The sequence below is a fragment of the Cyanistes caeruleus genome, chromosome 1 (genome assembly GCF_971803275.1).
Source record: "Cyanistes caeruleus chromosome 1, bCyaCae1.hap1.1, whole genome shotgun sequence".
Classification (NCBI taxonomy): Eukaryota; Metazoa; Chordata; class Aves; order Passeriformes; family Paridae; genus Cyanistes; species Cyanistes caeruleus.
Window position 1 is genome coordinate 22,775,736 of NC_141701.1, and position 26,112 is coordinate 22,801,847.

Sequence of the window (26,112 nt, forward strand, 5' to 3'; positions counted from 1 at the left end):
CATAAAGTTCATGGGTGACCTCTCTGCTATTGAAACAAGCACTACTGGGAAGCAAAACAACACCATTGTTAATATTACCTTGAGGCACAAAGTTTGCATTATGTATCTACACACCTCAGAAGGAAGAAACAGGTGATTTTGCAGGCTGTAAACTGCTTTGCTTGCTCTCTCTCCAAACATATGATTCTATTTATATGGCAAATTCATGTTTTGAATAGAAAGCTGATGGGTAAATAAATGGATAGGTATTTGATTACCCTGTATCCTTACATAAGTTTGGCTAAAGTTGTGCTTATATTTTGACTAATTCAAATTAGGGATAATTTGAATTCAAATGGGATAATTCAAAAGACGAAATTTTCAACCACTTCCTACCTTCATCTGCTGCATGGGAGAATTTTCATCTCCCCGAGTACTGTATCAGTTCAGTATATCTAATACATGATGTAGTTTCTGTGATACAATTCTCACTTCAACTGCAGTACAAACTTCAGTTACAATAATTCTACTCTGACAGGATTATGTCTGAGGACATAAAACTTGACAGGGTTACATTTATGTGAAGAAATAATACATTCACATATACGTTGAGGTTGTGAATTAGTTTCTTACAGCAGAAAGCATCCCACATTGGCTCAACAGTCCATATTAGCAGAATTTAGAGATTCCTGGTCAGCTCTTACTGTATAAATATACAATGAATTAAACCAAAACTAAACAGGAATCTTATCTGTGCTCCACAGAAGCATCATTAGTTGGGTTCCCTTTTGTCACATACTTTCTCCTCTAATTTGCTGCTAAAATAACAGAATGATTAACCTATAATGTCTTGAGCCCTAAAATTAAATACACTTAAGTTTAAGAACTGGGCTGTGTATAAGAATCTTTCGATTCATTTTAACTGGCTGTAGCAAGTGATTCATAAACTTAGTGAGTGCTCCATGTAGCTCCTATTACTTCATATTATTAGTGGAATCATACATATACAAGCAAGAGACAAACCATGGTATATTTTGTTGCAAAATATAATTTAATGCAGACAGGGCCACTTGCATTTTGCAGTAGCTTCCACTGAACTGGAGCCAAGTACATTTCCTTCTTGGTCTCCTTTCCCCTCTGTTTTAATTTTGTGCAGTATCAGTTAATTTTTGTTGTTTCTTCTGGTACCATGTAATATCTAAAGGAATGCCCCCTAAAATAGTTTTTACATAGTTGTTTTTAAAATCACGTAGCTGCATGTTTCATATTCCTAAGGAAAAAAAGTTACTGCTTAGAACAGTGTTCTACATCTTTCACTGTAATCACTACTGCTTTCATGCATTCACTTCAGATCTTTCCAAAGAAGTATAACCATGTGATATGAAATATGTGCCCAGTATACAAGAACACAATTCATCAAGAAAAAAAGCAAACACAAAAACTTGTTGGGTTTTCTTTTTTACAATGTGAGAATTTTGATTAGCTTTATTTTATAATAAATTATTAAGATGCAGTAGGGCCTAAGTCCCAAATCTGCTTCAGAAAAAACCCCCACAAAAAGACACTACATCCTCCAAGGACCGGACACATATTGTTTCTAGAAAGCAACATGAAACCTGCTCAAGGGTGCTGTGGACCTCTCACAGACCTAACAAACATGGTATGGAAATCTATGGACAACTGGCCCTGCTCTTCATCAGACTGCTCAGGTGCAGAAGTCCATTTCATTATATCTGAAAGGAATCAGCTAATCTAACAGACATAATTTTATCTTTATAACCATGTAGCAGGTATATCCCTGCTTTTCTTTAGGAAAAAAGACGAAGTATTGTTTTCCTTTCATGAATCAGGATAAGCCAAATTTGATCCAAACTCTGGATCAAAGTACTGATGAGGAGAAAAAGAAAGCAAAATTTAGTTCATATGTAAGATAGGGGGAAAGGTGACTCTTATCTATTACAGAAAAGAGAAACTGACCATCCTATTTATTTCTGTTGTTTCACAAGATCTTGCACAACTATGGAAACAGTTATTTAAAACATAAATACACCTGCATGAAAACAGCATCTTCCAGCAATATAATACAAATTCTTTTATTACCTGAAATACATGCATATCTAATATGCTGCAAGAAAGACTTAAGAAAATGTTAGAAGTTAATTAATTTGGCACAATTGCCAATTTTTTAGTATTTGGAAGTCTTACTCAGTGTTTAATAAAAGAAAAACCTGCAAAGCAGTTCGGCTTTCAAGGGCCACATAGTGAGAGCTCCAAAAACTCTATTTTTGATAAATCCTTGAACAAAATATTTCAGCTTTTTCACAGAAGTTACTGGCTATAATAATAATAATACAGCAATAAGCAATGCAAAGACCTGACAAATTAAAACAACGTGCATTGAGATTTAGTTGAAAAATCTAGGCATAATAAAAATATGTATCTTTTCATACAGCTCATTCCTTCAGAAGACTTCGTTAAAATATAGGTAATTACACCTAACAAGACTATTAAGAAATCTATGAAGTATTAGCGCATGGCTGATGAAAAATTAAATCCTACTGGATCCATCCTGGGTCTCAAAGTACTTTTCTCTCTATATGGACAATCCTACAGAATTTTTCACCCATTCCATTTTACTTATTTAACTTGTCAGTCTCCTAGAACAATTACTTTTACTTCTGTACTTGGACACTACTGGCATTTTACCAGTTATTAGTTATCACAACAGTACATTTTGTTTTAAAGATGGTGAAAAGAAGAAAAAAGGAATAAAATTATTTTAATACTGTTACACTTACATAGCATAAACTTTAATTTTAGTCCTGAAAAAGAGACTTCCATCCAAAAAAGTTGAACCCCCAACCTTAATTTTTATTACTTTTCCAGGTATCTGTTGGTTCTTTGCAGCTATTTTTCTCCATTTTGCCTGCCAAGCAAGTCTTTACACAACAGCAGCAATTGTCATCACCACCACTACTTATAATATGCATACTATATAGAATGTGACAACTTCTAATCCCTGTTAAGGTGCTGGAATTCTGGAGTAATTTTATAAGACTATTACTTGATCTCACTGAGATCATGTTTTGGCCCTGCTCTTCCTCATGCCATTTGAGAAACACTAAACTTTCCAGCACAGTGGCACTTTACACATTCTGTTCTTTACAGAGAGGCATGTTTTTACCATGCCACTGTTTCTGTACGTTGCTACACATAAGCTGGTGACCTAATTTCTTGAAACAGAATGCAAGACCCAAGAGCGTGACTCCAAACTGCCACGTACTTTTATGGGCTGGATCAGAGAATGTTCCAAGTTTTTTGCATCATTTAATGTCTTGAAAAGGTTCTTTTAGACAGAACTGTTTGCATCCTGCACATGCCAAACTGAATAGGGATCCAGTGGTTTTCAAATGCAGGGACCAGAAATCTCTTGGGTTTTGAAAAAATAAATAAATAATTTAATCTACACATTTTTATTTATACTGAGTGCTAAACCCATCATATATTTTCCACTATTTAAATTTGAAAGAGAGGCTATAAAAGGAATTTTAAAAAATCACAGGGAAAATGGTAATGGAGAAACGTGGCACTTCCAGTTTCTCCACATAACACCTTGCCTTTGCACTCATTTTCTAGAGAGATGGGCAGTTTATTTCTCAAGATAATAAGCTCACTTAGGATATTTTCTAGGAACCCGAAAAGGTTCAGGAAGAGTTGATATATAATAACATTTTAGAATTTAGGATTTTTGAAAGTTTGAGATTCTTGTTAAGTAAGATGTGAATGTGGGTATTCATCTTTGTTGTTCTCTATCCATGTTTTTTGTGAATTAGGTCTCCAGAGCTGTGGTTTTCAGCTTTCAGTGGCAGAACCCCAAATGTTTCAGGACCGTATCTGTTTCAGGGATGATGAATTAGAAGTGGGACTCTGTTATCCTTAGTTTTAAATTTGTCCTACTGGAACTGAAAACCAACATTTTTAGGTTAACATATTGCAAATCCATTATTTAAAGGATGACATTTTGTCTAGAGAAGCATTTCAGTGATAAAACATAGTGGTGCTCTCGTCTCTGTCACCCCTTCTCCCAAATTCTTTCTTTCTTCTTCTTTCTTCCCAATATATCTTCTGTAGGACATTTCACATTCCTCATATTCACCTAAGGGTCAGGTGACCCTTATGGAGTCCTTACCATCCCTGTGGCTGGAGAAAGGTATCTGATGAGATCTACTACTCATGTGAATCATTAATCCCTAATGATAGGCTGTGTCCAAACCCCATCCATGCTGTGTTTTCATAACCTGACAATTACTTTAAACAATTAGCAAAAGACAGTTAGTCACAAACTGTTAGATGAAAAAGTTGACTGCTTGGTGATGCAGAGGTGATGACCAACAAGAGAGAGATCAACCTTATATTTTAAAATATGACAGCCCACAAACTGAAATGGATACACCCTGTCCTAAGATTTTTGGCCAAAGAGGAAGAAATTAGCTCATTACAAAAAATAACTAATTATAAAATAAGCTACTTATTATAAATAAATCTGACAAAATAAAGAGATTAGCATCAAGTAATGTAATGACAAGCCTCATTTCAATAGCCACAGATTTACATTTGATCATCTTTATGCACATTACACACATGTAGACAACTAAAACTTTCCAGCATGGTAAGAGGCTCACTTGACAGAGCCTCCTTGACAGTACTAGCATGGATTTCTCTAAATACTGAAAATAAAGTTGGTTTGTTGTTTTTTTTCAAGCCAACAGTCCAGTAGCAAATATTATTTCACACCACTTACATAAAGTATATCTGGTACCCCAAAAGTATATACCTTCATTCAACAGCTGCTACCTGGTCAACAAACTTTATCACATACTTGCTGGCAAATGAAAATCTCCTTATTATAAACTAACTCAGCCAAGTAAGTTTGGCCAGCTGCTTATGCCTTTTATCATTTGTATTTGAGACAGCTTTTGGTAGTGGTGTTTGGGGTATTTTGTGTGTAACTTACCCAGCAGAGACTGTGTGTTAACATCCCTTCTTCGGGTGAAATGTCTTCCTGGGAGATCTTTTGCCATAACAGTGGAAAGCAGAGTGTGTGCAAACAGCAGAAGGAAACATGCAATCATTTTCGTCATCTTCACAAAACAGAGAGACACACAAGGATGTAAAACTGCAATAGAGGAGAGAATGAGACAAATTCTTTGATTACATAAAAAGATGCACTCCAACCATATCAGTCACCCAGCAGCATTGCTTCCCTTCCATCACATACAAACACACAGACACATTGGCACTGAATAATACCAACAACTTCAAGAAATAAGGTTTACATAATAACATAGCAGTTGGCAGTCCCTGTATAGCATTTGTAAGTATTGTTAGTTGAAATCCATAGTTAACATTGACAACAATTCATAATAATCAAGTATTTTTAAACCAAGAAAAGGAAGTTTGTTTCACTCAGCCTGTCAGCATAAAGAGGTTTGAGGAGGACACAAATATATTTTTGTTATTCCACTCAGCACTCCTTTGCATTTTTTTTTTTTTTCAGAAGTTTAATGGTTCCTGTAGTCTGAGGGATTCTTGCTTCAGAAAATCTTGGAGAATTAAAAAAGAGAGAAGAAAATATATTTCAGAAACAGCAACTATAAATGTGAACTGGTGACAACTCATGCTTACTTTTCAGAAGACAGTCCATGGTTGCTAACATGATGGTAACAGCACAAGATTAATCATGTTTACAGGAATAGACTCCTGAGGACTGGCAAGGAGCTTTCCATAGGTTCTGGAGAAATTTTTTTGTACAGAAGAACAAACTGACAGACAAAATTCCTACATTAAGAGATGATTCCTGACCAGGAGCTCATTAATGCATCATGAAAAGCCATGGCTGACTCTGCCATGAACAGAAAACAAAGACTGATGTGCTAGAGATTAATTTTCTAGCTGTGTTCCCCATTGTTGGCTTCCTCAGACAGACACTACTTCTATCCTCCCCCTAACATTTACTGTTGTGGTTGAGAGCATCCCACAGGAGCTAGATTCAGTCTTGGAGTGGGTGATATGATGAAACTTAGTAAAGAGCTCCCCTAGGTGTGCAAGAAATGGATAGAACTACCCACTTTCATAACAAGAACTTTTTAACTGAATCTGAGTGCAATTTCTGAAGCAGTGCAAATTTTAGTAAAATTATTGGTGAAGTAACTAAGACTTGAAAATAATTTTAACAGGGCCCTTAACCTGATAAGCAGATATGTAACAGAAGGTAACTAATGCTTCAGTTCTGAAATATAATTTATCTTCTTTCCCACCATGAGGTATTCACTGGCAGAAAGGAAAATTCTGAATAAATGTTTTCTTTCTAATAAAGATATTTTGTTGATTATTTTTCAGTCTTTCCCATGCAACCACTACACATAATGTATTTTTCTGACAATCAATCTATTTTTCCTTTTGTGTATCCTACTCAGCAGCTCCAAATGCAGACACAATATTCTGGTACAAACGCCAGAATGAGTCTTTCCACTCAAAATGCCCAGCTTTACTTCAGTGTTCAATATTATCCATTAATGATCAATATATGATTTAAGGACATTCAAAATAGGAAAGAGATGGAAATAACCAGTGTTAATAAAAATGGCCACAAAAAAAATTAAATTTCTGGGCATCTGGATGGTATTATTGCTTGAGTTTTTCCAGTGTCCTAGTAGAAACAGATGAACACTGGAAACAGCACACACCACTGGAAATGGGACTAAATTTCACTGGAGGCAACAGTTGTTACATCTGGAGACTACCAATCCCAGGTGGTCTCTACACTCCTCAGAACATCAACACAGACAGGGCTGTACCAGGGGTCTCCTCTTGCTCAGACCCGTTTCTTCAGCACACCAGGCAAGGATACATGCCAGTTATACCACTGGTGTTTTAGAAAATAAGAAGCCATGCTCTCAGGGCTAAGGAGAGTAGAGAAATATCCTCCTTGCAAGGCTGTTACAGGAACTAGGCATGGACAGAATGTTCAAGAAGGCTTTGTGGCTCTTACCTACTTATGAGAGGTCTAACTCATCCCTCCTTTCTATCCACCCTAAACAGCTGTGAAGATGGCACTAAACTCTCAAGTAAAGCCATTTTACCTGTGTCTGATGGCACATTAAAGAACCAAGGACAATGTGGAAGAGCCTTCACAACACATTACTAAATGACCCAGCAACAGCAGGATGCCAAAGGAAATGGTGATAAAGCAGTGTCTCAGGACAGTCTCACCCCAAACTAAACCCTCCTACATTCTGACACTTAACATATTTTAAACCTTTGTAGCAATTTTTGATATTTGGTCATAGTTTCAAATTCACTAAACTCACATCTGTACAAAAGCAATTCCAGAAATAAGAAAAAAAAAGTGCTTGTTGTGATTTTAAGTCTTTGAATTCTGTGAGGAAAATGTTTACATCGCAAGCAAATATCATATGATTAGCTGACCATATAAACTGAGATGATCATTCATAATCATTCATTAGCTGTCACTGACTTCTGATATACATTAAAGCAGTATATTTTTAATTTAGTGTAATTTTTACCAGTCCCTTTGAAAAGTAAAGTAAAGAAACAGAACCACTGAGTAACATATTGCTCAATAGTACTTACTTTGGATTCAAAAACCTTAGATCCTCAGATATCAATATCTCTACTCTGATAATCAGAAAAGAAGTCTACTTAGAGATCTACAAAAAAGGATCCAATTCTTGCTAAAATAAAATCTACTATGAACATATCCTACCCTCACAGCGTATTAAAATACTGTATCAAACAAAAGCTATACTTAACAGCAAAGAGCTTTAGTTGCCTCATCTTAAAAAAACCCCAAAACCCCCACAACATATAATCTAAAATAAAAGTGTAAGCAAAATTGCATCCATTTTCAGTGTGAAGGAAAAAACAAAAAAACCCCAAACCCAAATTCCCAAAGGCTGTATATGTGATAACATACACTGATCCAAGCCTGCTGACACCCCTTCATCCACACTGAAACCTTCTGTGCTGCTTTCCTGAGGTGCTGACAGCCAGGACTTGTGTGCTTTGCTCTAGTTCCAGGTACATATTTGTGTCCTCTGCTGTTTGCATTTTTACATGACCAGTACTGTGTTTACACGGCTGCTCCACATACAGTCTCTGGTTCTCTGTTTATCTTCTGGGTCTTCTGCAAGGTCTCCTATCCTACTCCATAAGCTGGATGGTGCTTACTGCACTACATTTGGTATTCAACACCTCATTTCCCAGCAGGCCAAGCCCTTCTGCCACAGCAGAAGCAGTATCTTCCCCACTGTTAGTTAACCCTTTCTCTACCAGCTGAGAACACATTCCCAAAGTGCCAAACTTAGAAAGTCATATTTTTGTGACTACCTGGAGAATATATTTCAGGCACTTTGATTCCTGCTGTTAGCACTATACTATTGGGAACCAACTCTTCTGGGCAGACCCAAGACTAAGTCACTGCAAGACAAACATCCTGAACAGCTTAAAAACACCCAAACAGAAAAAAAACCAAACCAAACCAAAATCAAACAAAACCACCAAAAACAAACAAACAAACACACACAAAAAAACCAAACCAAAACAAGCAAACAAACAAACAGAAACAAAAACCCAGTAGGTGGAGGTTTGGCAGTCCATGAGGCTCTACCAGGCTGAGTACCACCAGATTCACCAGCTTCCACTGCTCCACTCCTCTACCCACAGTGAAAGGAAGAAGAGCAGGGCTTTCACAACAGCCTTGGAGCACTCAGTGCAGCACAGTTCTGTGCTGGACATGTGAAGAAGCTGCTAACAGAGAAGAGACAACTGCTGCTCACAGAGGTACAATCTGGTGAGGGCTGCTGGCAGTATCTGCAGCTGTCCAGAAGTTTGGTATAAAAGAGGAGATTCTCCTAGAAGATGGCAAAACAGACAGGCTCTCTGTTCTTTTAAGGCTTCCTCACTCTCTAACTGGCAGCTAGTCAACAGCTGAATATTGCCATGATGTGTTCTTATCAGTTTTACCATATATATAGCTTAGCCATATATTCATGCAGCAGAGTAATTTTTCTGATGCAGTTATGGACCTTCATGAACCACACTGTAGGAATACTAAAAATAAAAAACTGAGATTTCATCTTTAAAATACCTATTTCCTTTGTTGGACAGCAGTGAAACAATACAAGCCTGTTTCTATGCTTTCAAATATATTTCCATGGAAGTCACCTCGTAAGGGATTGATGGCTGTTTTAGGCAGAGACACTACGGAATATTCAGTGTCAGTGGTGATAAACCAGTGACCTTCTCCACTGCCTGTTGCAAGTTATTAATATTTGTCCTCTTCACTGTGATAACTCTTAAATAATATCAAGGGAAAAGAGATGTTCTGTGGCTTATGCCAAAGTCAGTGTCTTTCCATCTCTTACCATGCTTCAGGAAAATTTCCTTTGCAGAGAAGCAGAAAACCTCTCCTGGGTTTTTTAACGGGCCTGGAAGATCACCTTTTTTCACTCATGTACCTTAATATGTACCTGTCTTTGCTGATCAGATCATGTTGAAGAACAAATTGGAAAACAAGGGTAGTAATATGTTTCAGCTCATACCTTCTGCTCCTCTGTATGGTCTTCCTCCTTGTCTTGTAGTACAAGTTTCCATCCAAGGCTAAATCAGAAACATAAACTCTACAAATCCCTACCTCACTACCTTCTCCAGATACCACCAAAACTGATGAAATGTACAGAAGGGTAAATTCTCAGTAGTTATGTGGAACATTAACACCTGTAAATGGTATCCTCTCTCTTGAACCCTATATAATTTGTCATGATAGATGGGAGGGAAAGAAGAAGAGAAAGAAAAAAGCACCAGAGGCAACAGTTATTAGCACTATAGAGGTTGCCTTTGGCTTTTCTTGTTTCATAGCTAAAAGGGACAGCCATTTACTCTCATTAAGCTTCCAACAAACCAAACTTCAGTGTTTTTAAGTTATAAAGAACATAAGTGCATAGAAGAGAACCGTTCTGAAGTTCTTTCAGCATTCCTTACTATCTCCCCCTTTTTAAGACAACAGAAAACTGTGATAAAATCAAAAACTTTCACTGAAGGTAAATTAACTGCAAGCAATCTATGTGAGTCAATAAAATCAGAGTCTGTATCCCTAAATTTGCAAACATGGTGAGTTACTTGGAAAAATAAATGAGGTCTTATTACATGAAAGCCACAAAATACCTCTTTCTCAATCCCACCATCTCAGAAATTAAAAAAAAAAAAAAATAGATGGCAGGCACTGCAAAGCCCTTTTAACTATGAGTTACAATATATTCCAAAGTACTTCACTATCCAAAAGCCAGCACATGCATTACTAGTTCACTGCTCATTAAAATCACTGTGTAGCAAGGGCATCAGGACATAGAGTATTAATAATTTCCTCTTTCTGGACCAGTTGCAGACACAGGCATTTGCCAGCTCTATTTTAGAGCTATAGAGGCCCATAGAGTCCAACGTCACAAAACATCTGTCCCTAGCCACGCAGGGGTTGTGTGGGGGCAGGTGGGAGGGTGATACTTAGCACATCAGTAAGAAGCACCATCTTGCCTTCACCATTACAAAGGAGCATCTGCTGTCATCCTGTTCCACCAAGTGATGGACTGGATTTTCTGTAACTCCTTGCTGCACAAGGAAGGCTTCATTAGGCTTAGCAGCACAGGACAGGTAGACACCAATTCTAAATCATGACTATCAACTGCATTTTACCAATCGAGTTAAATCACCAAGAAGAAACAAGGTTGCAGATTCTGTAAGTTTGTGAATTCCTCACATGCTACTCAACCCTGATGGCAGGCACTAGGTGCCCATGAACCTACCCACAACTGCACCATGTCCTGCAAAGCAGCAGAGAAGTACTCATTTGTTAAAATATTCTTTAGCTCCTTTTAAGAGGCTACCTTGGACTATTCATGTTGTCAGTAGTATGAGATAAATCTGGGAAACTCATTATCTGAAAGTCAATTAGTAATTCTGGTGTATTCTGAGACAGCCAACCCAATTACAAACAGCTTTCACGGTAGTGCAGCAAGCCACCACAATAACAAAAGGAGCTGTTGACTTGGCAACATCAGTCTTCTATCAATCTAAAATAATGAGTGTCCAGGCAGTATGAGTAACCTGAATCTGCAGTGGATTTAGGACCAGAAGTTGTGTACTCCGGTGTGAGAAGACTGGGACAAATTCTTTGCATGGGTCCATGAAGCTTCATGGCCACAGGCTGCTGTTTTGTGTTTGCAGTAGGGCACAATCCTACAATGTGATAGCAGTGTCTGTTCCAGACATGTCTGCACAGTGGTGGGGACAGGGTGACAACCACAGACTCACAAAGTCTCCCACCTTTGTCTCATATGCTTCCACACAGTCCTCCTCATCCAGCACATATCCCTACCTTGGTAACTAAAAGGATATTCCAGTGCTTTCTGTACTGAGAGATGCCCCTGCCTTGCATAGGAGTTGGGCTGCAGCTGAACCTCCACCAGTACCTATTTATTCCATCTGCTGCTGCAAAATCCCACAGCAGAGTTGTAACTTGGATTAATAAAATCAAATGTGACAGCGGAGTAAATTAACTTAGATTTTGAAACAGTACAGGGAAGACCCAAAATACATTACACAGCAGTTCCTAGAAGGGGAGGTGAATGACATTTGGTAATCAGCCAAATGTGCTCACAAACCCAACCCTGTACATGATACCCACGTGCAGAGCACAACCGAAGGTGCTACAGGATACAGAAGGGCAACCACATTCTGGAAGCTGCCCAAAGAGTGCTGGGATAGGGAAAGGACAACTTGCCTATCCAAGCACAGAGGCCAGAGAAGCACACACATGAATTGATGAGTTCAGACACTTAAACATAAAGCATATCAGAAAGAGGAGACATCAGCATTCAATTTTATTGTCAGGTGTAAATATCACAGTAAGACTTCTACACAAGAGACTCTGTTATTTAATGGGTGTAGAGTATATGTACTACATATATAACCTAATTTTCCACAGCTCTAATGAAATGAAGAAGACTAAGGGATCTCTGTTGCTTAATTTAAAGTCATCCATCTGAATGACAGATTTCCTGATATCACTGTTGTGAAATGAGTAACTACTAAATCATATAATGATAGAATTAATTAGGTCAGAAAGGACCTCTGTAAGCTATCAGGTCCAACCTCTGCTCAGAGGTGACGTTGAGGACCATTTCAGTAACTTCAAAAACTCACCACATAAAAGTTAATGGTGGTGCTATAGAACAGTACACCCATAGTATGGTTTACTCTGCATAGTTTCCAGTGGTCAGACAGCAAGCAGTGGGAATTCTTATTTTATGACAGCATCAATCTCCATGCCATGATTTTCTTCAGTTGCCACTTGGACAATAGACCTTTTCATTATCTTGTTCTGTTGAGAAAGACTCATTTGCACTTTCTGGTACTGAATCTCATCTAGACATCAGAGTTTCCACAATGTGCCCAGAAAAGTAGCATGGGAAAACAGAGAAAATTCACTTTTACCATGCAGAGTAGGTATTTAAATGAAAGCATATATTATATGACATATGATACACAAGTAGGCTGTTTAGTTTTGTCTCTGAAGTAGTCACAAACCATAACTGTTTGAAAAAAAAAAAGGATGCAACAGTTCTGAAACTTATTTGCAAGTCGCACTGACCTCAGAACCAGCACCACTGTAAATCAATAATTTGGGGATTAAACTCACTCCATTCCAAATACTCTTTGCTCATAAAGGAAATGCTAACAATGAGTAAACTGTATAAAAAGAGCTTGTTAATGATATCCACAATATAATTAAATAGTACTTACTGTTTAACCCTCCTATGGAGATGGTTTATAAGTCATGAGAGAGTATTTAGATTTGATTAGCCTTTCCCTAGTTTGCCTGGACTGACTAAAACATCTCTTACCATCACAGCTGGGCCCCTGAGTCCCAGCTCATAAGCAGTAGAATGTACATTCCCGTGTTCATGAGAAATCCCAGTGAAGTCAATGGACAGACTCACATAATTAGGTGTGAATATTGAGTGCAGGATTAAGGGTCTTAACTGCAGCTTTGTGTAACTGAGTGCTGCATTTTCTGAAGATATAAAATAAATCAAATTTAATTTGATGAAAAGCACAGTGATACACAGTACATGAGGAAAAGTTTAGAAAATCTTGTGCTTAAAGCTGAGGCATCTACATGAAAAGCATAATACTCCAAAATTATTCTTTAGATTTTGTAGGATTTAATGGGAAAGCCGTATGTGTATTTTACTTAGCTCTTGATTTAAGGAGAATTTTTTATGAGATGTGGTTTGGTAATTTCTTCCGAAGTAGTCAGCTGTCTGACAGAAGCACAGCTATAACATGTAACACAACGTCACCTTTTCAGACCTCAGTCAGGATTATCTACCCTTTGAATGATGGTCCCACAAGCAAACCCAAGCATTTAGGAAATACTACATAAGTCAGCAGTTTGCATTCTTCTCTGTCAGTCAATATTCTACAGTTTAGCAGTGATAGAGGCCAGCTTCATGTGGTCATTAAAGATGCCATGATCATTTTTACCAGATTGGTGAGCACCGTCTCAGTAGGGCTTGCCGGGTAAGTATATTACACTCAGCAAACCATCCGCAGCTCTGGGACCACCTCCAGCAAACCAGGGCTCTCAGGAACCGCGGGCAGCCCCTACCCTGCATGTCCCAGGTGACCCCTAAAGCTGCCTAGAGCTACCTGTGGGCTGTACCCTGGCACGGGGAGGAGCCGCAGCCCGCGCTACTTGCAAACTGGTGAAGACACCTGCCGGCTACTCTCGAACACCTTTCTAAGCAAAGTTTTGGTTCCGATGCTACACTGACCTTACAATACAGCGGGACGGGGTTCCTTACAGCAGATACACTGTTAAATGTATTACTGCGGCATGCACGGGGAGGAGGATAAATGAAGAGTTTGCCCAGACCCACGCAGTCCAAAGGAAAGGGAAACCCTTCTCCTGCGGGCTGCACCACCAGCAGCAAACCTCTCCACCAGGACCCAGCAAGCGAACATTCAACCCAGCCCCAGACGCCGCCGCGGCCCCTCGCCTCGGCCTCCCGCTCCCCGCCGGGCCCCCGCCGCCCGCGCTGCAGCCCCCGCCGCCCGCGGGGCCTTCCCGGCAGCCCCCCACCCGGAGGGGCCCCCGGGGCAGGGCCGTCCCTGCGCGGAGCCGGGGCCCTGAGGCGGGGTGCCGCCGGTAGTGCAGAGACCCGGGGTGGCAGCGATGCCGAGCCCCGCCGGGCGGCAAAGGTCGCGGCAGGGTGCGGTGTCCCCGGGCGGGGCGCCGCGAACTCGCCTGGCGGGCGGGAGAGGCGAGACGAGGCGGGGCAGCGCAGGCGGCAGAGCCGGGCTTACCTGAGGGGCTGGCGGCGCCGCTCCGCTCGGCGCGGGCAGCGGCGGCGGCCGGGAGCGAGCGCGGAGCCTCCTCCCCTCGGCGCGGCCCCGGACGGCGCTCCACCGCCCGCCCCCCGGGAGCAGCCGCCTCCCGCCAGCCCCGTCCCCGGCGGCAGGAGCCCGGCTCAGCCCTACCGAGGGGAGGGAAAGGGGGAGACTCCCGCTATGGAGACACCGACTGCCCTGCCTAGACCTCCAGAGTCGGAGCGGCGCCGGGAGGCCGCGGGAGGAGCCGCGGAGAGCGGCGTCCCTCTTTCTCCTCAGCCGCTCCTGCCGTCAGGGACACGATCCTGGTCCTTCCCTCCTTCCCCCAGTCCTGGCGTGACTTTATGATATTTGTATCCCAGCACACCCCCCTAAGGGGCACGAGCTGCCGTCCCGCTCCTTCCCGCCCGTCCCGTGTGAGGGACGCGGTCCCGCTGCTCTCCGTGGGCTGCTCTCCCGCTGCCTCCCGTGCCCCGTGTATGGGACCCGGGCTGCTCTCCCGCTGCCTCCCGTGCCCCGTGTATGGGACCCGGGCTGCTCTCCCGCTGCCTCCCGCCTGCCCGGAGGAAAGAGAGGGAATCGACGGCTCCCGCGGGGCACGGGCCGTCGGCCCTAGGCGTTCCCGCCGGGTCCTGAGGAACGCGGGGCCCGCTCCCTCCCGCCTGCCCCGCCAGGGACAGGGCCTGCCGGCCTCTCCGGGCTCCCGGCCCCGGCGGCCCCGGCCCGGCCCCGCGGCCCCGCGCACCTCGGCCCCTCTGCTGGCTCCTCCCTGCCAGAGCTGTCCCTGCGCTGTGGCGGGCGGCGAGGGGAGCTCCCGCAGCCCCAGGAGCAGCGCCTGCTCCGGCCGAGCGGGCTCTCCCGAGGGGGCCGTGGGTGAGGAAAAGCGGTGCGGTTTCTGTCTGGCGGCTCAGCGCATCCTTCCCCGGCCAGCGCCGTGCTCCCCGGGCCGCAGCCTTCCAGGGAAACCGACCAAGGGAAACGTCGGGGAATGGAAATCCCATTCCCGCGAGCAGGACCCGCGGGCCAAGGCAAACAGTCCCTGGTGATTCATGCGGTGTCTGCCACCGCGACGAGCCGGTGGGAGTCTCCGTCGGGGAAAGCGCTGAGGGAAGCTCAGCGAAATAAGCTGGCCCAGTAGCAGGGACCGTCGTTTCTTAGCTGACACAGCAGTGGCGTGGTCAATACTCCGGGGGAAAAACTAAGTGTGGGGTTTATAGCAGCACTTACGGTATTATGTATGAAGAAGGAAAAATAAAATTCCTGCTTTGTTTCCAAGCAACTGTGATTTCTGTTTCCTGGCAAAAACAAACAAAACAAACAAAAAAACAAACCAAAAAAATCAACAAAAACCACACCACAACAGTGAAAACCATTTAAATGGCAGAGGTGATCCAGACTCGCTGTTACTGTCCAATAGGAAAGACATAAATCGCCAAACCATGCCAATTGCAGTTCTTCAGATGCCAGATGAGTCTGACAGGAGACTTGTACCCCTCAGAGTTGCTGTGAGTCTGGCAATCAGCAGAGCTACTTTGTGTAAGTTTTGTAAGGCACAATTGTCTGTGATGTGGGTGTACAAAATCTAATCTCTAAAAGGAAGCATATAGATAACAAGCAAATCTCAAACTGAAAGTTGCTGCTGGATTCACCTTATCTTTAATTCTGAGCACTGTCTCCTGAGCCTTTCCTGCAGCCAGAGAAAAGGCAGAAAATAAAAATGCGACTGAGCACTGATAGACATAGCAAACCCAGCAGAGCCAAGTGCAGAACAATTCACCCATTCTGTTTCATCCTTGTAATGTAGCATAGGATGAGGCCCCAGTCACGGTCCTAATTAATGCTCTGCTGTCTTAAAATACAGAAACCACACTTCCATTTCACTGTGCTGTGGCTTGAGGCATCAGCTGATTTGCCAGAGGAAGACAAAAGTCAGAAGGAGAAAATGTTGTAGTGACAAGATCATGTGAGTGCCCAGAGTAACTCTGGTGGCTTTAGCTCCAGTTTATGCATGAGAGCCCATCACTAGTGCTCTTCCCAGAGGCTGTGCAGCCTGCTGCTGTTGGCAGGTTGAACACATGGAAGGTGGAGATTGATCAGTGGGAGATTGGAGGAAAGGATGATGGCAGCAAGTCAGTACAAAGCATTTCTTTTTTTCATAAGAGAAAGCACAGAAGATGGAGGATTTTTGTTTGACTTTATTTTACTTTGTTATTTATTTAATATCGTACCAGAAATACTGTGTAATCCCCACATTTCAAAGTCTCAGTCTCTTTGCTACTTGTCCTTTCTTAAATGATGAGCTTCTGTCCTCCACTCCTATTGTGTCACTTCTTTTTGATTTGGGAGAGCCTTTCTTCAGTCTGTCAACATTTGAGACCATGGGTAGAGGAAGATTGGAAGATATAAAGTAAGAAAGATCTGGAGGCTTCTACCAAGCCATGCTTTGGAATGCAAAGAATCAAAAATCTGACAAAAAAACCACGGAGCAATTATTAAGCTTCTTGAAGATTGCTAACTAGATACCTGAGGCTTTGAGTCCTTTTGTTCCTTTCCTGTCTTCTCTTAGTGCCTGGAAGGATTACTCTTAATCTGGAAGAAGCTCCCAGTGATGTAGGCTGCTTCTCAGTTATCATAGGCAACCACTTAATATAAAAACCACATTTCAGAAAGTGGGTTTCACATTATAAGCAGGTGCTTTAAGTAAAACAGCAGTGAATTGATTTTCCTCCTGCTGTTTCAGACCTTCATGGTAGTTAATTTCCAGTCTAAATGTATTTATAGCCATTTTGTATTTGTTTCCTAGTATCAACATTGTCTTTTAACCTAAAGAAATAATTTTGTTCTCCAAGACTTGCCTACCTAGGGCATTTAGTGACAGCAATCGTTTTCTTTTTCAGCTTTCACTCTTGTTTCACTCAGCAATTTCTTGCTGTGTATGTGGCTCCTGAGAGGGTGTGTGACAAAACTAAACATGATACACCGTTCAAACCCTCTCCACATAATTTCTGTTTCTTTAAAATACTTCTCCTGATGTGGTCAAGGATTTCATTATCATTTTCAGTGGCCACAGCACCACTGATATCTGATGGTCACCTTTGTGTTCAGTTTATATATGCAGCTGCACCTGTTTTCCAGTGTATTAATCCTCTTTAGTACATGATCCTGAGGGTCTCTCTTCCAACCTTGATGATTCAGTAATTTTGTGGTTTTATACTATGGTATTTAATCTCTCTTCTAGTTCTTTAATTTTATTTTTTTTTGTTTCTAACTAGCATTCCTAATTGTACTTATTGCAGATAACAAAGTAGATGACTGATTTTTCTATCTTTGAAGCAAAAAGATTCGAACTTTTCCTTTGGGTTGGATTCAATGGCAATATTAGAAGTATCCTTTCACTACCTAACCAGGTTTAACTTGTCAATAAACCATACCAAGATTACTACAGATCTTTTGTAGTATCTCATACCTTTTCTTTTACTCAGTTTTGCTTTTATGCATTTTTCTGTGAAATATCGTCTTACATTTGAATGGATTTTGCAGATATTTAAGGGCAGGGAGAGTTGTTTTTTTTCCCCAGCATTACCCGGTACACATTAAATTAAGATATTCTATACTTACAATATCATATCTACTAGTATCTAGTAGTATTTTCAAGGTTTTCATCCTTCATCTTTTCACTACAACTTCTTTTTCAAAGTTTTCTTTCTTTTCAGTCTTTTAAAACACAGTGATTGGTGCAGAGCCAAAATATTGGCAAATGCCACCACCGTCAGTGATTGCACTAAAAAAAACAAGTTTTGGAGAGTTCTTAAGGTAAAGTTTATTGACTTCAGGTAAAAGAGAAGATTCGTCATATGAGACTATAACTTAGAGATGCTGGACACCATCCTTGGGGAATTTTTTTTGGTCACTTCCTACCTAAATATTTCCATAATACTGTCATTCAGTGCATTACCCACGTAACTAGGAATAGAAGACAGGACTGCTTAGGGAAATATCCTTTTTTTCTTTCTTTTTAATGGGCTATGAAATGGATCAATATGGGGTTGAGTGTAAACATTATACACTTGGACATTTCTTAGGCACTCACATAATACAATATTTTGACTAGGGAGCTATAATGCTGCAGCAACAGCTTTGCACATATGAAATAAATTGCAAAATAGATTATAAATCTCAGCTGTATGTGAGCAAAGAATACTTATTAAGTAAGTGTGTTTCAAGAGAAACTCTGCAAGGATAAATTTTTGACTCCATAGTGCTTTAAATTCCTTATCCACAACATTAAAGAAAACATATTCTATATTGGCTACACCTCAGAAAAATTCAAGCAGAATGTTTAAAAAACCTTGGGGTGGGATAGCAAAGAACTGAAAGAAACATTAGAGAACTGGAAAATATGCCATCCAGTGAAAAACTCAGGAAATGCAGTGCCTTTAATAACCCAGATTTAGGAGGTGACTTAAGGACACCATATAAGTTAGTATAAAAAGGACAAAACTTGAGTAAAAGGTGTCTTCAATGCAGCCAATAGAAATGCAATATCACTTAATGATAGAAACCTGCAGATAGAAAAATCAGACTAGAAACAGACTGCTTTATCTACATCTCCGTCCTTCATATTTGAAGGGTCATTTTGTAAGGATTTTTTTTTTCTCTTTTGCAATTTTTTGACTAATAAAGAACTGCTGTTGTAAGGCAATCCATAAATTAATGCAGAAAATAAGCAGTTTGGGGTAATTCTTTATCTTTTTGTATATTGAAGGCTCAAGAAAGATCTTGTATTTTAATTCCAAATGTGATGCCTAGACAGCATATTCAATGGTTGTCCAGCCTTCATCTTGCTCCATTTCACTGCTCCCTTGGTGCCTGCAGTTCTGCCTTGCAGATCACGTTTTCTCCAGCCTGTGGAGCTTGGCACTCACCTCCTGCCTTGACCCGAGGGAAATTTGGTATGGAGAAAGACACCAACTTGGACAAGGTTGAGCAGGCTGGTGCCCAGCTCATGCACAAGCTCCCTGCAGCTGTTTGGCCGCTTGAGTTCCCCTGTGTGCTCTTACATCACAGCCAGCACAAACCAGCTGAAATCTACTCCTCACAAAATGTAGAGGTGTCTTCTAATGTCTTTTTCAGGACAGTCTGAGGTGCAGGTGAGGCTTGGCTGCTGCTAACTGTTATTTACACAGAGGCTTGGAGCATCTGTCCACAAGAGCAAGCACAGGGTGTCCAGCACAAAGTCTCACAGAGAGCTGGACAGACCTGCCAACCCTCCTTGGCTCCCAAGGTCCTCTGCACAGCCCTGGCAGCAAATCCAGACTTCTTGTCTTCTGGATGTTAGAATACAACTGGCAACAAAGGGATTAATATTTACATTTCATTATGAACTTCATGAAAGACCAAATTACTGGGGCGATTTCCACAAACTTAGGCATTGCAGGACCAAACTTTCATTTTGGTCAAATATTTTTTTGAGGTTGTGATTTTTTTTGAGAAACCACCCAAGCCTCTGAACATATACTTAATTTGAAGATCACGAGAAATCTCTTTTAAATCTAAATTCAGTACATAGTTTGGTGTCTCCTGTTATCTCCTCAAGATGGTTCATGAGTCAGACTTAACTGTGGCTCAACAACACAGCTGAGCAACCATAGCCAAAAGAAAAGACACTTCCAGTACACAACACCACCAAATCAACACCAAAGCTTTTGTATATATGCATATATATGTACACATATATTCTATTTATTAATACATATAATATATATAATAAATCTATAATGTATATTAATAAATTATAATGGCTTTTTAACAGAACATATTTGTCTGAGACATGCAGAGCCAGACAATATTCATTAATTATACTTCTTGTTTTATTTTTATTTTTATATATGTACTTACGAGTTTAAGTACCACACTCTTGTTGATATGTGCTACAAGACTGTATCTTTCTTTAAAAGTATTATCATCACTAAAGAGGAAATCAGAGGACATCTCAAGCCAGGACAATGCAATGACAGATCAGGCAGGTATTTCTGCTGCAAATATTGCCACAGAAGCCCCCAGGGATCTGATTGGACTGACTAACCTTTGGCTGCTGGGCATCTGAAACACCACATTTTAAATGTTGATATAATTTTATTTTTTTATTCTTTGATCTATATAATTCTGTATGAAGACCATTAGGTCAAGAGCCATACTGCCTAAATTCTACCAAAGTTGTAATTCAGATGATATTTTCATGCTTATTTGAGCACAACATAGATAGACATTACATAAGATTCATGAAGAACCTTGTTATTTCATTTAAGATCCAGACACAAAGACATTAGTACATTACTGCATTTAGAATATTCTTCATTGTGCAAGGACTGATTTAGAGCTAGCAATTTGCATGCTTTCTGGATAACGCTGTAAGATCTAAGTTGAGCTTCTTGTGTATGTGATGTCAATTTTGTCCCAGAACTGAGTAAGAAAACATTGTTTTGGATTCTGAAGGAGAGTTGAATTCAAGCATGGCATGGCTTAAATTACCAAGGGAAATGCTGAAAATGCAGTTTTCCTGATCACAGCTAAGCAGAAGTAAAGTTTATGAATATACTTGGCAGAGTAGCAATCCCAGGACAATTTTTCAGCTGGCTAAAGTCGGTGAATGCTGTCTGTGGATGAATTCAGTATATATTTCATCAACAGTATATAACTTCATTGAGTCCTGCCTGTGATGATATCATATATCAAATTTTTTTTCACAGAAAACATTATCTAGTCTGGATGGTAATCATAAGCTGCCACACAGTTCTGAAGAAAATTAAGAAAAGATGTAACCTACATATAAGGCAAATGCTTGCTTTTCAGTTACCATCTTCCAGAGTTCCGATTTTCTTGTTCCGAAAGATTTTGAAGAGTCAAATGGAGATTCCAAGAGAATTTCAGTAGGAAGAACTTAGTTAATTGCAATATGTGGGCCTCAGCAATCAAAATTTTGCCTCCTGTTCATTTCTCCGAGCCCTTGTGGCCAGCTGCTATCCATGGGACCCAGAAAGATGCAGTGGTACAGAGATAGCAAGGCAAAAGGGATCCGAGCCTGTATGTCCAGCCATGTACACCAGGGAGTTACCTGCCTTTTTCATTTACTTTCAGAATGTGAAATGGTTCTTAGATTCAAGCATGTCAAGATTCTAATTCTCAAACATCTGAAAATGAAACACAGCAAGATGACCACAGAAATGTGGGAGAGAAGTGCAAGCCCTTTACTTTTATATTTATATTTATACTCCTTCAAACCCTTTGATCTGTTTCAGTTCCCCTGTTTTTATATGTTTATAATGAAGTTTACAAATAGTGAATTGTGAACAAACTGTGAAATTCATGTATCATTGACCTATCACTAATACTCAAGATAGTCCTTTTTACCACAAGTGAGAAATAAACACTTGTCATTACACCCATATTTGAGTCTTTACTGAATTGCTTTTTAACCAGCAGCATGTTCCTGGAATTAATGAAAATGTCAGCTGAATGCAAAGGATTCAAGTAAGAAAACAGTATGGATTTGCAAAATATCTGTCTTTTTACAGAACAGAAAATATCTGTTTCCTTTTAGAGGTGATATACTGTACCATGTACAAATTAGAATCATTTAAGTGTCAAGCAGATGTCTAGCTATAGGAAGAGATGCTCAAAACAGCAAAGAAAAAAGTGAAGTGCACATCCAAAGCAGAACTTGTGGTTATAGCAAAAGGATGATGTTTTTAGAGGGATGATGAGATAGAGCAAATGATCTACTAACTTCAGGAAAACAGATTAGATTTAGCCTCAAACCCTATATCCTTATCTTTTAAGTGATTTTTAAATGATAAAAATGGAGAATTATGAGGTAATTGACAAACTACCAGTAATGGGTGGTTAGAGTGTTTCTGACCAGCTGTAACATACCTGCTTTATATGCCAGTAGTTTGAACCATATGTAGTGGTATATGTAGTGGATATGGTAGTTTGAACCATAGTAGACATCTAAGCAAAAACAAACAAACAAACAAAAAAACCCCAACCAAACAAAAAAGGTCTTTATTTCGAAATAGTAGTAGAGAAAGAAAAGATTGATAAAGTTTTACTTTCGAGATATTGTAGGAAATAAAAAAACTCAGTGTAACTAGCAAGAACTTGCATTTATTTATATTTTTTTAAGATACCAAACACCTGATGCTCTGGCACTTCAGGAGTCAACCAAGACAGTTTGATTTCAGTAAGCTGTCTTACTGAAATCCAGTAAGCTGGACCCAGGAAAGGGTGTCTCTTCTAATTATTCAATTAAAACTGATGTTTCCACTGATAGACTCAAATTTGATTATATATTGCAAATTCTGCTTGATTAATTGCAGTACAGTGTGGTTTATAAACTCTGTGACCTAGTATTACACATACATTCTAGATTTCCAGTTATAAGGCTGCCAGATACAAATGTTTTAAATTATTTAAAAACTATGGTTTGATTTCTCTGTTGACTAATAATTTAATTTAATAGTACAACAACATTATGATCTTACTGATAAGCATTTCAAACCTTGCATGTCAATAGATAAGAAGCTGAATTCTTCCACTGGTAAAAGCCATAGACTTTTTATTGTGCTACCAACCTTTTAAATTAATTTATTTATTTTTAAGTACTTTTTACTAAATTCTCAATTTTTCCTATTGGCAATAGAAACTAACAAAATTTTTACCTATGTCCTTAAGAAATCCATCTTGCTTCTGTTTGTCTATGCAATTCTTAAGACTTTGCTATCTATAAATATTTTATTACAGTTAACACAGACAAAGGCAGGAAAATAAGTGAGGGCTGCAGCAACTACAGACAAGGGAGACATGAAACTTAAAACACATTCACATCAAGGGAGGGGACTATTTCCATCCCAGCACAGCTATACCAAATTGAAAAGCAATAAAAACCTCAGAACCTCATTATTTGTACAAATACCATCTCAGCTTCTATTCTGATCCGAATAATACTAAATACTTCAGAATAAAATTTGAAGCAAACTCCCCTGGAGTGCTTACAGTGTCTGTTGAGTGTAATGATACACTACCTTTATTTGAGCCTTATTTGTCCCAATTACTATGTTAGGAAAAAAAAAAAAAAATTACTATGTTTTTATCCAGGCTGAAAAATTGAAGTACAGAGAGGAATAAGTAATCAAAATTATATAAACCAAAAAACAATATATTATGTCATGCTTTGGGCTTTTTTTTTTTTTTTTTCCTGACAATTCACAAGAGAAAAACCACAATGAAAATATACATTTGAAACAGAAACCTGTCAGTTCTAGATAAACATATGGCCACAGATACAGTAGCTAAATATCTATGTATTTAAAAGGAAAATATTTGCATTAAAAAATAAGCAAAGTTCAATACTTTTCAAAGAAAAAAAATCTCCAAAACTAGTGGATCAGATAGTCTGTTTTTAAAAGTCTTTTGAACTTCTTTAGCTGTTCTTTTTAATGAGAAGCAAAGCAGCAGGATCACACAATAGCAGGAAATTTAAGCTGTTCTGTCCAACTGATAAAGCTAATTTCATCCTTTGCTCTAATGAAATGAAAGAGAAAAAAAAGTCATCCCATTTCTCTAATGATTTAATGGGTAGAAGACTTACAAATTCCCAAAAGATAAATATTTTTAACTAATTGCCAGCTATTGACTTTGTTCCTTTATTTTTATTGTCTTTGATGCCCCAGGTGAATATATCTGCTATTGCCAAGAATGACCATATTCATATAAATAGTATCAATCTTCCAGAGTGTCCCACTGATTTATTTTTTATCTGTTGATCTTAAACTGGTGTATTGGTGATAGACAAAATAAAACTGTAAAAGTACTTGCCTATCCAGGCACCTTTTCTCCATGAGAGAGGATGCCTGTGTTGTGCTTGCCTCTGGCACAGAAGGAGGGCTGAAATATCTTCCATCCATAAAATAGAACATATCTTATTAAGATGGTATCTGGATTTTGAAGGACACCTTGACCATCCTGGCATTGAATGGGATCAGAAGATTTGATACTAAAAGTTTACTCATGTTTGACCTCTAATTTCATGCTTTCCTCTACTGTCATGAAGGGTCCTGAAATGGAGTTTTGGAGAGGGAAACAGATTCAATATTACATTTAAAAAAATAAATCTAAAAATCCCCCAACACCTTCAAAAACCAGAAGTATTTACATACATAGGGAAAGTTTATATGAAACAGAAGCCTTGTTAGAGTTATTACCAGGATGTACATAGGTATTGTGATGGAGCCCAGGCTAAAAATCTGTATGTGGCTCATCCCTGCTATTGCTGGTCATGTCGACCTCAAAGAGCAAACAGAAGTCCTCTGAAATGCCTGCAGAGGCTCTGCAATGCTGCAGCTCCCTCCCTCAGAGCAGCTTCGCAGCTCTTTTGTCTCTGCTGGCTAGCCAAGCTTCTCATGTAAGCCAAGTAGCCAGCCCTGCTGCAGGCCTGATTCATCTCCTTGCTGTTTATTCAGCTTTTCAAGTGACCCTGTGTCCTCCACTCAGACTAATTAGTTAAGTCCAGCTCTGGCTATAAATGAAAACATTCCATTATTTCCCAAAAACTCTCCTGTCTAAAACATTTGAATAATCTGTATCCTAATTTCAGCTATGACAGAGTTATTTTCTCTGAAGAAAAAGAAAATCATTTACTGCATGAAATTTCACTAAGGTTCTTCACCAAAATAAACTACTGTTGTAACTCATTGTCCAGGGTATAGCTGTAGAACTGCCTTTCTGCTTTGAAATAGCTTTGTATCTGCTGGCTGGGTGACAATGAGGCTTTGACTCCCAATGCTAGAATATCCTCTTCTGCTGGAGGTAGACACAGGCTGCAGGCAGAAGGTCACAGATCTGTATTCCACACCCTGCTGAGCTATTCAGCTGAAAAACTGGCCACATTGCAGAATGATTCCGGGTCAAACCCATGGGTGTGGAGCCATCATTTAGAAATACCAGAGTCGTTTCTCTGAAAGAACACTAATCCTCATTTATCAGAGCCAAGTCTCCCTTTAGATAGCTATAGCTGCTGTTTTGGATTTCTCAGAGCTGGGAACTGAGATAGTGTTGAAACACTTCCATAGTGAATTTGCAAGAAATGCTTTTTTGTGGTCTTTGACTGCAGTTTCTACAGCTAATAGAGACGGTTAAATGGGAAAAATACAACCTGGCTCCAGAGAAGCAGCATCTAAGGAGAGCAGCCTCTATGGAGAGAACATCTAAGAAATCTCTAAGGATAAAACCCAGCTCCAGAGGAGCAGTTTGGAGTCCTCTGTCTGCCTAGATAGTTTGGCAGGCATTTAACCAATACTCCTTTTGGTTTACAAATATTGATCTGTAGATGTCCTTGCATTAAAACAGGTAAGACAAAGGTATCATCCACTTCAGTGATAGAATTCTGAAACAGAGCTTGTCTAACAGCTAATATAAGAGGTTACATGAGTAATTATATTTCCTCCTGACCATAGCAGAGAAGAAAGGACACATAAGTCAACCAATATTGCAGCAGTGAACCTTGTTTTTGTGCTGTTTAAAAGATGTACATGAATGCAGCCCTCCCATGTTCTGCTCCTGTTCCTCTTTCCCTTCTGCCCTTAGCAGTAGCCAAGTCTTCCATTT

General features: G+C 39.9%; 1 protein-coding gene across 19 annotated transcripts in view; it reads right to left on the reverse strand.

The window, feature by feature from the left end:
• MATN2 (matrilin 2) overlaps positions 1-15,608 on the reverse strand; it is a 69,686-nt gene extending 54,078 nt beyond the window's left edge. For 6 of the 19 annotated variants that reach the window (XM_086881798.1, XM_086881772.1, XM_086881864.1 and 3 more), the window contains exons 1-2: positions 15,194-15,555; positions 4,994-5,155 (exon numbers count right to left, since the gene is read on the reverse strand). In XM_086881798.1, coding sequence (XP_086737924.1) covers positions 4,994-5,155; positions 15,194-15,449 — 418 coding nt within the window. In that variant the 5' untranslated portion in view covers positions 15,450-15,555. Of the gene's footprint in view, positions 1-4,993; positions 5,156-14,424; positions 14,534-15,193 lie in introns of those variants that run through there. The other 13 variants (XM_086881845.1, XM_086881819.1, XM_086881854.1 and 10 more) reach the window with 6 other exon arrangements.
• Positions 15,609-26,112: the final 10,504 nt, after the last annotated feature.